Source organism: Heptranchias perlo, chromosome 31, assembly GCF_035084215.1.
Source record: "Heptranchias perlo isolate sHepPer1 chromosome 31, sHepPer1.hap1, whole genome shotgun sequence".
In the NCBI taxonomy this organism is placed as follows: Eukaryota; Metazoa; Chordata; class Chondrichthyes; order Hexanchiformes; family Hexanchidae; genus Heptranchias; species Heptranchias perlo.
The window spans coordinates 19,675,785-19,689,371 of NC_090355.1; the positions used below are offsets into that span (position 1 = coordinate 19,675,785).

The window sequence follows — 13,587 nt, forward strand, 5'->3', positions numbered from 1 at the left end:
ACAGAATCATAGAAGGAGTTCATTCAGTCCATTGTGTTTGTGCTGGCTCTTTGCTAGAACAATCCACTGCTCTGCTTTAAATGTTCATCCACTGTTCCCTCAAAGATGCAGTGCTCTCTGCCTCAACTACTCCCTGATCCAACAACTTTCTGTGTAAAAAAAGATTTTCTTAGCTTTTCCCCTCACTCTATCAGAGACAGTTTTAAATCGATGAACCATTGTCATTGACTCCTCAACCAGAGGAAATAGTATTTTCCTATTCACCCAAGCAAAACCCCTTTTAACTATAAAAACCTCTATTAAATCTCCTCTTAGCCTTCTCTGCTCCAGTGAAAATACTCCCCATATCTCAATCAAATTTGTCAATGATGAATAGAGCTGCATTAGATCCAGAAGACTATTCCTCAGCCTTCTATGTTGCAATTTCACATTCCTCCTCTAATAACAGGTATTTGGAAGATAACGATCCTAATTCATACAGCCTTAGAGGAGGAGAGCGAAGGACCGTCCCCCCACTCTCTTGGGAGCCTAACAAATCATCTTCTGAGCTGAATGAAGCCTATTCTCCTTTGATCATAGTTTCAATCAGCAACCAGAAAAGTACAGCCTTGGCAAGTTGACTTGCAACTCCAACCCCAAGCAACTGACGTTTTTGAATGTATTGCTGATGAGTTTTTCCAATCTCCTTATAAGACCAGCTCTTCACTTACTAAAACTTGACTGTACAGTTACTGAAGATACATATTTCAACGAGATATAACTCATCTTAATGCAAGATACAACTCATTTTAGTGAATATCAGCCTTTTGTTCTTACTCATATATAATATTCATAAACTAATTTCATTAAATTAACAGAAACATAAAGCTCTATCTTTCTCCACCATGTTAAAATAGTCTACTTACAAACTTGTACACAGTCTTCATTGCAGGATTCGCCTTTGTCTTCATTGTATTTATAATGGCTCCACTTCCTTTCTATTAATAGATTGGTGATTAATTCATTTGCATGTTAGAAGGACACATTTATAATACCATAAACCCATCAACATAGCAAACAATGCTTCAGCCAAAGGATCAGGGCCTTAATTTTTTTCAACAATGATTTCCCAGTAATAACTAGGACAAGTGATTTGGGTCAGTGCCACATCCCTCGACAAATCCAGTACATTTCTAGACTTAATGTAGCTTGATTTGCTGCCTGATTGCAGCAATTTTGCATAAAGAATTTCAAAGGCAGTGAAAATGCTAATTTCTGAATGGATATGAGCTATAACAAATCGTTTGCTACAAGATATCACTAATATGCAATAAAAAGCTGATGAACAACACTAGAAAATAAAGGCTACTGAAAATGGTACAGGGGGATACAAGATTTTTAAAAATAATAATTATGTGGATAATTAGCTGCACTCAAAGTTTGACATGCCTTCACAAGCAAAAGTAGTACTGTGAAGGATACACAACCCTGATACTTTCACAGCAAATATATGAAAGAACAGAAGTAGTAAAAATCAACAAAGGATGTCAAGGCCTTGGAGAAGGTACAGAGAAGATTCACCAGAATAATACCAGGGCTAAGAGACTTCAGTTATGTGGAGACTTAGAAGTTGGATTGTTCTCCTTAGAGCAGAGAAGGTTAAGGTGAAATTTAATAGAGGTTTTCAAAATTATGAAGGTATTGATAGAGCGAATAAGAAACTGTTTCCACTGGTGGATGGGTCGGTAACCATAGGACACAGATTTAAGATAATTGGCAAAAGATCCAGAGGAGAATTCTTTTTATGCAGTGAGTTATGATGACCTGGAATGCATTGCCTGAAAAGGTGGTAGACGCAGCTTCAATAGTAGCTATTTAAAGGGAATTGGATATATACTAGAAAAGGAAAAAATTCGCAGAGCTATGGGGAAGACCAGGGGAGTGGGACTAATTGGATAGCTCTTCCAAAGAGCCAGCACAGGTACAATGGGCCAAATGGCATCCTTCTGTGGTGTATGAATTTATGATTCTAACATGCAAAAGTACAACATTTGGATTCTCGTAAGTAGAAATTGATTCCTCAATTTCAAAAGGACATGGTGGTGTGTTTCAGTACCATAGTAGAGATACTGAGGAAGGTCAAGTTATTGAAGATTAACTGTCCTATAGAGATTTTGTTGTGTATATTATTTTTTCTTAATTCTATTAGTTTTTAATATTTTAAATTGTAATTTTTAAATATAATTTTGTAATATTTCTTTTAAAAACACTTTATAGGTAGTATTCCCTTTTTCCATCATCTTCTCTATTTTTCTCTCTGTACATTAGTAATCTTGTTTTGATGATATTTATTCACCTTTTCTAAAATAAATTTGTGTCTCCTTTTCTTAATCTCTCACGGTCCTCTCTTTTTGATTTCTTTCATTTTTGTGCTATTAAGTTTGTAGGACCAAGATCCAAGTCATGAGATGGTGTACGCATGAAGAGGTAAGGGAGAGTGCAGCAAGGAAAAGGTTTCTATTTCTAGAAAGTTATCAATTGTCTGTTGAGGTAACAGGGAGATCAGGATGGATGTGAAGGTGGCTAAGGGAAATGAGCATGTTTTGAACTGACAAAGGGCAGTCTGAGTAGATGAATGGAAAATAGGACAGTCGTGGAGGTGGTTGAGGAAATGATTAAGAGACGTGCAGGAGACTCCAGGAATAAAGGGGACTTGGGGGAAAGAAAGACATGGTACTGTGCTTTATCAAAACGCACTAGCAGAAAACTATTACATAAACATCAGTTCTTCCAAATGAGATATTAAAATTGTTGCGTAACATTATATGATGATATAGTCTTTGAAGAATATACTGATGTTCGTATGTTTAGACAAAGTTACATTGGAACAAACTCTGGAACAAAAATACAGCACCCAAAATCCAAAACCACCAAAACAATCTCCTCTTAAATATCTCAAAATGTTAAACATAGCTTCCTTCAACTTCAAATTTACAGCTACATGCCGTTTTCATTTTTTGTATAGTATTCTACGCTACTTTATTATATTTAACATATAGTATAGGTGCTTTTTCTGATGTGAAATAATGCATAAATTCAAAAGTGTACCAGCTAATAAAGGTTTCTACGAACCTCGAAATGGGAGCAGAACGCGTTATTTAAGAAAAGACCATTGGGAAAACAGTGGGCGTTAAAAGTATGTTAGGGCAATACAAATATTAACTAGACCAGTTCATATATTTTGGACTTGAATTTTTAAGTTTTAAATTATTTTACCTGAAGTAAATAATATTTTAGAAATCTAAAATCACTCATCAGCGGACAAATTAGCAAAAATGTGACCCATGAATGTTTCAGAATGTCAACGACAGAGTGATGTTCGTCAGTCAGATCTCCAACCAGCTTTAGCCCCTCGACTTGCAAGACCAGATACAACAAATGAACTAAATATACGTAATTTAGTGACTGGTTAACAATGTCAAAATTATTTTTTGCCATTTCCCAGCCAGAAAACCAAACTTTATTCACTTTGCATAGTATTTTAAGTTACTTTGTTAATTGTTTCATACAGTATAAATTCTATTTCTAATGTGAAACAATCCATCATTTGAAAAAAATGTACCAGCTAATAAAGGGCGAAAAGAAGCTTGAAATGGGAGCAGTAATATATTATTTAAGAGATCATTGGGACCATAGTGAGCTTTAAAAATATATTAGACAATACATCTATAATCCATACATCCTGAGATGCCACAATGAGCAGAAGCAGCACTCTTCAGTGAATTAAAAACTGGAGGAAATAGAAGGCACATGGTATCAAGAAAAATATATTTAGTGGGTTAACACTTCTTGTACAAAATGCCAAGGCAGATACATAAAAAAACAGCAACTGCATTTTAAATTTTATTTTACTAGCGTTAAAACAAAACAGAATCTCATATTTTTTCAGTAGCAGTCTGGAACTCTTGGATTAATGAAAAAAAAAATCAAGATTATATTCAAATTGATGAACATCTGTAAGCATCTGCTTTGGATAATGAAATTAAACTGTGTTACTCTAACAAGGTTACGTCACTTATTTATTTGAAGAATAGTCCTTCAATTTGGAGGAAAATTTAAAGCATAATTCAGTAAAGTGACTCTAAACACCGAAATACTACATTTGTAACAAAAATCAAACTCAAATTAAATTCCTAATATTACATTGGTAGACTCACCAGTCTGAGTACAGCTGTGTGGGGGTAGCAGTTTGTCCCCTCATTGCTCACAGCACAGAAACAATACTCAGAGAATTGTTTCAGCTCATTAATTCTGCTTTATGTCGATGTTGTTAAAGAAAAACTCACAAAATGATGGAATCATCAAGTATTCATGCATTAATCTTTGTTTTCCAAAAAGAAAGTGCATATATTTATTCAGGTTCTTTCACAGACCCTGTTAAGTGTAGAATATCATGTATTTAATTTCTATGCATTTTTATAGGTCAGAGAGGAAAGCCCCTCGAGTTTATGCTTCTACTGTTACTAACGTAATTAGGCTCAATTAGATATGTAAAGAATATTATTTATCTTTCACTGAAAAAGAAAAATCCACTCGTGAAATATTTTATTACATTGAATTTCTTATGCATAATCCTCCTTTAACACTTATATAAATCAATCAGAAACAAAAAGCTTTCTTTGATGTATGGTGTATGACACAAATACTGAACTCAACTGTTACAGTATATATTTAAATGTTTCAGACAGCAGCACTGAACATACCAGGGGCAACTTTAACTCTTCCCCCATCGGTGGGAATGGAGTAGGGGAACAGTTAAAATGGAGCAGCTCCATTTCCCATGTGATTTTAATGCCGTTGGTTTTGACGGCGGATAAGGCGGATTCCAGCGGGAGCCTAATGAATAAATGAAACTCTGAATCCTATGACGTACATGGGACCGCAATGGACCTCGCAAAGGAAGTCAGGAGCTCTGCTGTCCCCCCGGCTTCTCCCTCAGCCACAAGACCCTCTGAACATCCCTCACCCCAACCCCAGGCTTACCTTGCTACCCAATTTTCGTCTTTCCCCACCGACCAATGCCGTATTCCACTGGAAACGACATAGCAGCTAACCAGTGGGATTCAAATGAAGCCGGGCAGTTAAAATCTTCCTACCAGGAGTTAAAATCAGCCCGACTGGCACAGGGACCTGTTCTGGTAATACAGCTGTCAAAGTGCTATAGCTGAAGACAGTTGCTTACTATACGATACTGATACTTCCCTTTCACCCGACAAGAAGTGCACTGGAATTCTACACCAAATTTAAAGTGTGCACATGAGAAATTTTAGTTAATCTAGAAAATGTTTTCAATGAAGAAACTTAGAATTTTTATCTACTTTTCTCTGCTTATACAGTTTATAAAATTAGCAAAAGTGCTTTCAGTTAGTGTTATGTGAGGAGAGAGGCTTGAAATATCCTTTTATCTGTAATTTCAGAACCCAAATTTGAGTTTTTCCCCAAGTAATTTGTTCGTATCATTTGGGAAAAATCAAGAACTGATTCACCTCCACGTACACTTCGGCCAACAAGACCAGTGGAATATTTATCCCTACATAATACAGTAAGGACATGATATTTTAAATAGGTGTTGCTTGGAAACAACTGAGCATCATTTCAGACAATGTAACATTTTTACTTGAAATAAAATTATTTGCATGGTTGGATTTGAATTCATGCTATAAAGCCAGCTAAGGTTTGTAAACTCTAAATAAAAAATTAATTGGAAATAAATACAAAAACTCATTTAGTAGGTGATGAACAAGATGATTTCCAAATAATAGACAGTGATTAGAATGTTGGCATCACTCTCCTATCCTATAGGATGGAAGATCAGTACTGCAATTTCCCATATGCTGAGGTCCAACTTCCAGTTGCACTATCAAGGATGAGCCATTGGGGAAAAATCAGGCACCTTTTCACTGGGAAGGAAGATTACCCAAGTTTGCTTCGCTGAACCACATTTTCCTGCACTTTTTAGCAACCAGCTCAAGAAAACAGATGGCAGAGGTCGAGGTACAGACCTTGCACAGTCTTTGATGCAGGCCTGGGAAAATCTCGAAAAATTATTTACAGTATTATCAAATCGTAACATAGGGCCAGTATCTAGACAATTTTAGATCCTAGGCTGCATTCTCACAACCTGTCCAAAATTAACAAGTAATTGATAACAAGTAATCCTTGATAGTGCAACTGGGAGTTGGACCTCAGCATATGGGAAATTGCAGTACTGATCTTCCATTCTATAGCATAGAACAGTGATGCCAACATTCTAATCACTGTCTATTATTGGGAAACCATCTTGTTAATTAATATATTTCACCATGTAGACTCTTGAGGGATGCCATTTAGGCAACACCATTTAAACTGATTTGGCTTCAGTGCAAAAAAAACCAATATATTAATTAAAATATTAAAAAATATTTTATTGCTGTGGAAACCAAATTACGTTCAGTTTATTCTTGGACTGGCAATATTTCCATTTAGCAAAGCTTTTATTACCATTAACATTATAGTAAGAATAATAGATTCCACTCACCTTCACTGTGAGCAGCCACTGATGATATGATTTGTCGCTTCCTACATAAAGCAGAAAGATATTTTACATGGAAAGTCAACTTACGCGAACAGCAACATTCAATTCAAAGGCTTACAGCTGTTCAAAAAATCCTATCGAAGAATCCATTCAAAAATCGTTTAAAAATTCAAATCGTACAAATTTTGTGGGATTTTAACTGTTCTTTGGATACAACATAATCATATCATATGATACAGGAATTCCATATATTTTCTTTTTTGTTTGGAGGAGCGCAGGATATAGCCAGATAGCTGTCTTTTTGATAGGCAAGGTAAGTGTCAAAGGACAAAAAAAAACTGTAATGTCATTGCCTTGATGCTGAATCCAGTTCCGCTGGGCTTGTGCATTTCAATTCGTAATTGGGCTGCAACTGCAAACTGAACACCAAGGGGTAAAAATCCGCATTGGCCACTTGCTTTACGTCTCACCCGATATTTAGTTTAATTGAAGTCAATGGATCGGAATATCGGGTGGATGCCCAGCCGGGAGTAGCTTGGCATGAAGGAGGCTGCAGATGTCTGCGACCACCTGGCGACTCACTCTCAGCCTCCGTATGCACTGCTTCTCAGACAGGTCCAGGAAGCTGAGCCTCGGTCTGTAGACCCTCTGACGAGGGTAGTGCCTCCTGCAACGTCGCTCCCTCTGTGCTCTTGTGCAGGTGCCTGTGGCGCAGCACTGTGTTGTGGAGCTACAAGTGGCAGAAGTGTACGCCATGCCTGGCGAGGATGGCGAAGTTGCTCGTCCTCGGATGTACTGTTGAATGCCTCCCATCCTGAAGGTGTCAGTTTGAGGGGGTCCGAAAAGTTGATAAATATGTGTAAACAGAACAATTTTCAGTCCAAACACAAAGATCTCCTAGCCTAAAGTTTGTCTGAGAGAACTGAGTGCCCTGCTGCAATAACTCATCTATTATCCCCATCTGTCACACAGGCATTTAAATGTCCAAATGGCTGCCGGCTGAAACACAACTCCTTCACCATGGCATGTGTCACACAGCACGGGAAACACGCTGAAGCAGCGCTGAAATCGCTTGCTTCGATAGGTAATTGCATTTTTGGAATTTTAAACTAGGTTAAATATTTCAATTGATGCTTTAAATATCTTTATTTTAAATGTTTTAATTGCAGACAGGTCTTCCAGGGTTCGGGAATGGCGTGCACCCAGATGACTCTGGATCGTGCGGTTTCTTAGGCATGTTGAAATCAGGATTTCTCCCCACTACTGGAAAACGCTATTTTCTTTGCCCCCCTGCCCCCAATGCACCCGCACTTTCGTTTTAAAATTGAGCCCAATCTGTCCACTTCCTTCCAAGTGTTCGCATTCTCAATTCTTATTTTAAAAGCACAATCAGATGAGTCTTCAGAATCTCCAATGTAAAATGAAATCTGGAAGTCCATGTAGAAACTTCACAAGAAAAAGCATGACAAAAAAGATGAGAAAAAGAGGAACAGGAAAAGACAGAATGAAAAATGTTATATCCAGCTCTATTGCTTCTGTTCATATTCCTCTTTGATTCTTTTCCCTTTTCCTCTTCTATTCCAATAATGTCCCTTTCACACGTACACCGTATTGTCAGACAATCCCATCCCATCTTGTTATTGCACTATTTACATACAGCCATTGAGATAGTCCCTGTCCATCTGGTCACCGTACCTAACATACGTACATCCTATTGTCAGACATCCTCTGTCCATCTTACTACTGTACCTTTCATACGTATATCCTATTGTCAGATTGTGCTTTTGCTTTCACTATTTTTTTTGCCTTTCATCCTTTTTTTTTTACAAAATTACATTTTAATCATATTCATGCTGAAACCAATATTTCAGTCTGTGACAAGAAATAACTCCTGCTGTACTGTGCATAAAAATACTAAATGCATACACCAACTAACATGTATTCATACAGTCAAATACATACTAATTTCACTTTCATTCACAACACTGACAAGATCATTTAAAACTGAACTAATTCTAACAATCAAATATTGAAATTAAATCTTTAATACTTTCACAGATTAAATCATACAAAATTTATAATTTTAAAATGATGTGAAGAAAATCATTGATGGTGTCTTATCTCTTCCATTTTGATCATGGGTTTTGTTCTTGCACATGCTATGTGCTGTCTCATCCTTTGTTCTATTCTTTTGAACATTCTTCTTTCAATTCTCTCCTTTTAAGAAGATAAGAAATAAGAGCAGGAGTAGGCCATTCGGCCCCTCGAGCCTGCTCCACCATTCAATAAGATCATGGCTGATCTTCAACTCCACATTCCCGCTCGATCCCCATATCCCTTGATTTCCCGAGAGTCCAAAAATCTATCGATCTCAGCCTTGAATATACTCAACAACTAAGCATTCACAGCCCTCTGGGGTAGAGAATTCCAAAGATTCACAACCTTCTGAGTGAAGAAATTTCTCCTCATCTCAGTCCTAAATGGCCGACCTCCAATCCTGTGACTATTCCCCCAAGTTCTTGCCTCTCAAGCCAGGGGAAACAGCCTTTCAGCATCTAACCTGTCAAACCCTCTGAGGGCTTGTATGTTTCAATGCGATCACCTCTCATTCTTTTAAACTCCAGAGAATATAGGCCCATTCTACTCAATCTCTCCTCATAGGACAACCCTCTCATCCCAGGAATCAATCTAGTGAACCTTTGTTGCATCGCCTCTAAGGCAAGATTATCTTTCCTTCGGTTCGGAGACCAAAACTGTACACAGTACTCCAGGTGTGGTCTCACCAAAGCCCTGTCCAGTTGTAGCACGATTTCCTTACTCTTGTACTCCAACCCCCTTGCAATAAAGGCCAACATACCAATTGCCTTCCTGATAGCTCGCTGTACCTGCATGCTAACTTTCTGTGTTTCGTGTACAAGGACACCCTCTGAACACCAACTTTTAATAGTTTCTCACCATTTAAAAAATATTGTTTTTCTATTCTTCCTAACAAAGCGAATAACCACACATTTCTCCACATTATACTCCATCTGCCGCCTTCTTGCCCCCTCACCTAACTTGTCTATATCCCTTTGCAGACTCTGTGTCCCCCTCACAGCTTACTTTCCCACCTAGCTTTGCATCGTCAGCAAACTTGGATACATTACACTCGGCCCCTTCATCTAAGTCATTAATATAGATTGTAAATAGCTGAGGCCCAAACACCGATTGTTGTGGCACCCCACTAGTTACAGCCTGCCAACCTGAAAATGACCCGTTTATCCCTACTCTCTGGTTAACAGACAGAAAACAATCCTCTATCCATGCTAATATATTACCCCCAACCCCATGAGCCCTTATCTTGTGTAGCAACCTTTCGTGAGGCACCTTATCGAATGTCTTTTGAAAATCTAAATATACTACATCCACTGGTTCTGCTTTATCTACCCTGCTGGTTGCATCCTCAAAAAACTCTAATAGATTTATCAAACACGATTTCCCTTTCATGAAACCACGTCGACTCTCCTGATCATATTATGGTTTGCGAAGTGCCCTGTTACCACATCCTTAATAATGGATTCCAGCATTTTCCCGACGACTGATGTCAGGCTAACTGGCCTGTAGTTCCCTGTTTTCTGTCTCCCTCCTTTCTTGAATAGCGGGGTTACATTTGCTACCTTCCAATCTGCTGGGACCGTTCTAGAATCTAGGAAATTTTCGAAGATCACAACCAATGCATCTACTATCTCTGCAGCCACCTCTTTTATAACCCTAGGATGTAGGCCATCAGGGTCCAGGAGATTTGTCGGCTTTTAACCCCATTAATTTCTCCAGTACTTTTTCCTTACTAATATTAATTACTTTAAGTTCCTCACTATCATTAGACCCTTGGTTCCCCACTATTTTTGGTATGTTTTTTGTGTCTTCTACTGTGAAAATTTTTTAAAATTTTGTTCAATTCTAGTCACTTTTTCTCCTGTTATTATAATTTTGACGACTCTGTTCTGAACCTGCACTCAGGCTATTTGTAATTGTTTCCCCTTTGTCTCTGTCTAGCTTTGTTTCCGCAGCATTTTCCTTCTCTCTATCACAGCAGTAATTGCTTCTCCTGTCTCTTCCCTCATCAGTTCATCAACAGCCTTGGTATGATGTCTCCACTGAATATATACTTTCTAAAAGTTAGCGATTTCACTATCTCCAGTTTACATTCCTACTACTAGAGTACAATTCATCTTCAGCCTTAGAAGAAGTAATTCTTACAATGAGAGCATCACCCAAGGTAGAAAGTTTAGTTCTGTATGCACTAACTACAATTACATCCCAGCTGGAAGGATTAAAGGGAGGATAAAAACGATAGATTAAAAACAATAATGAAAGGATTAAAATGTAAAACAGTTGCTACCACAGCCAAGACTAGACTGGGCTGTTTTTTATTCTTAGTAAGGTATCTACACTTTTGATGTATGGTCTTTTATAGTTTAAGTTTGAGACAAACTGAAGAAATAATTAATAATGTGCTTCGGAAAGATGTACTTCATTTAACATTGCACCAAGATCCGCCACTATTTGAAGGGTCAGAGGGAGCAGAGACAAACCCCTTGTGCCTAACATTCATTTGCCTTTACACATCTTAACACAAACAGACATGCATTGTTAAATAATGCATATGAACAAATTCATCCTGCTCAAAGTTAATATATAGAGTTTCAAAGTGCAGGTGTAAAAATGTTTCAGGCTTTTAAATAGATCTGCATTAAATAGAAGCTAACCTCAGTGTAAGTGTAAATTGGATTTTTGCTTTCAGAAGCATGAAATGACTAAGTGTCCATAAATGTATCACCCTTTAAGAGCTTTAAAACTATCTTTAAAAGTTATTTTCACACCAGTCCTTTAGAGTTCAGAGGCAATATATTTATATATATTTCATATAACATTAAAAATCCATTTAAATTTACTTTTGCATTTGAAGGACCAATTTTTAATTCAATTGCTTTACAAAAAAACTTCAGAAACATAAGTGTAATACCCCAAAAGTATAATATATAGTGTGATATAACAACTGTAATTCTTCGATGTTGGTATCGTAAATACTAATTTCATCAACCTTAGTTAATAATGGCCGTGTGCTCTATATCTCATAGACGGTCATCTAGAATTGGATAATAAATTTTAATTTAAATTAAAAGGTTTTCAACAAGTTCCAGTTCTGCAGCATAGAAATGTTAATCAAATAATTAAATTAGAAGTCCCTTCTTTTACAAATCTAAAGACCGAAAAAACTAAATATGTCATTTTCATGGAAACTAAAATGATACAGAATACTCCAGAAAGAGACCCATGGTGTTATCTCCAGGTATTCATTTCAAGAATACACTCCTGAGGCTTCTTTTTTAAAAAAGAAAAATGTTTTAAAGAGCTTACCATGAGGTGGGTGGCCTCCTGATCACAGATGGTTTTTGAGGCTCAGGCTAGAAACACAACATTCTGTTGCTGAGCCTTGTCTCCCATATTTCTGTGCCTAAGCCTCAGGAAAAGTCTAAATTTTATGATTTTTTTTTAAAAGATAGACATCACAGGATGCATTTCATTCAAGAACATTCAAAAAAAGGCCTTTGTGCATCTTCTCAGCACACTTCTGAAATACACAAAAGGCTAAAAGAAACTGACAAATCTTAAAAGCAACATGTACTAATAATTGTAATGATTGTGAAAAAACAGAGATTTGTACATTTTGTTGCATCTATTACAAAAAGAAAGCATTTTTTATTTAATTGATTGTGAGAATAAGCTCATAGTCCCCATCAAGAAAGATAATTTATATCAATAAAAATGAGATGAGAATTTGCTCCTCACGTGATATTCACAAACAATTATAAGCCGACCTACACTATTCCCATAGGATGGATCATCACCACACAGAGTGCAACTGTGGTATCAAATGCAAGTTAATCAAAACAAGAACCGTCGCCATTCTGCAGTACGAGCTCAATTTTGCTTCTCTAAACACGGGTTTATAGAGTGTGTTCTGCTTGAGTCAAGGACAATTAGCTGTCAAGCTCCCCTTAATTTTGAGCCCTAAATATCAGCAGTAAATAACCCTCTCTAGCTTTACTATAGTGAAGTATGCTCAGTAAGGCCTCACCTGCATATTCTCCATTGTTTATCTCCTCTTCAAATACATCACTAAATCCTTCCCCAGAATTCAAGAGATCTAGTCGACCATCAATGAACTGTAAAATAAAACCATATTTTGAGGAAATAACAGTTCAGATGTGTGACACTCTCATATAGCAGGATACTAGAGCGAGCATAGTATTTTAAATACAATTTTTGTGCTGTCAAAACACCATTAATGAGCTCGAGCTAATTAAAAGAATCTGTAAATAAGACAAAAGGGAAGAATACACTGGTGCACCAAACTTTACATTTCTGTTTGTAGATTTAACGTACATGGTCGAATAAAGAGTTGTAATTTTAGAAGTGAGTATTCTTTATTGAATGAAAGCCTTTAATTCACTATGCCTGGCCATAAATATCATCAGAAATCTGAACACTGTAAATAGCTGGCAGATAATGGAAAGGTCTAATACAATCGAGGGGCTCATAATGTCATAAGCTGCAAATAGAATCTAAACCATAGATAGTGTCATTCAATTGTTATCATTTACTTGAGTGTCTTACATTGTGGCTGTGAATGTAACCATTTATAGCATGTGACAGGAAGGGAAAGTGTTACAAAGCACTTTTCTCAAACAGGGATAGTTGTTTAATTTGCTTTACATGAATCAGACATATGGACTTAGTTAGCTTGTATCTCTGTGGGTGAGAATTGTTTGGGAGAATCTAAAGGCTGTACCTCAACAGTCAACAAAAAAAAACAATCGCCACTATGACAAAGATTAAATGCGCTTATCTGTAAGACTGTTGAAAATTGTAAATTAAGTTCTCCTTGTGGCAAAGATTAATAGAATTCTGCAAATTTCAAATATTAGAGAGCAGCTAGGCACACAAGGTAACTGTACATTGAAACAGCGCCAAAATAACGATGGGCATTA

At 37.0% G+C, this 13,587-nt stretch overlaps 1 protein-coding gene across 6 annotated transcripts in view; it reads right to left on the bottom strand.

Annotated features, from left to right (window-relative positions):
• Positions 1-13,587, bottom strand: part of dennd1a (DENN/MADD domain containing 1A) — a 443,149-nt gene that overhangs the window by 61,094 nt on the left and 368,468 nt on the right. For all 6 annotated transcript variants that reach the window (XM_067969687.1, XM_067969686.1, XM_067969691.1 and 3 more), the window contains exons 15-17: positions 12,675-12,762; positions 6,557-6,597; positions 906-977 (exon numbers count right to left, since the gene is read on the bottom strand). In XM_067969687.1, coding sequence (XP_067825788.1) covers positions 906-977; positions 6,557-6,597; positions 12,675-12,762 — 201 coding nt within the window. The remainder of the gene's footprint in view (positions 1-905; positions 978-6,556; positions 6,598-12,674; positions 12,763-13,587) is intronic.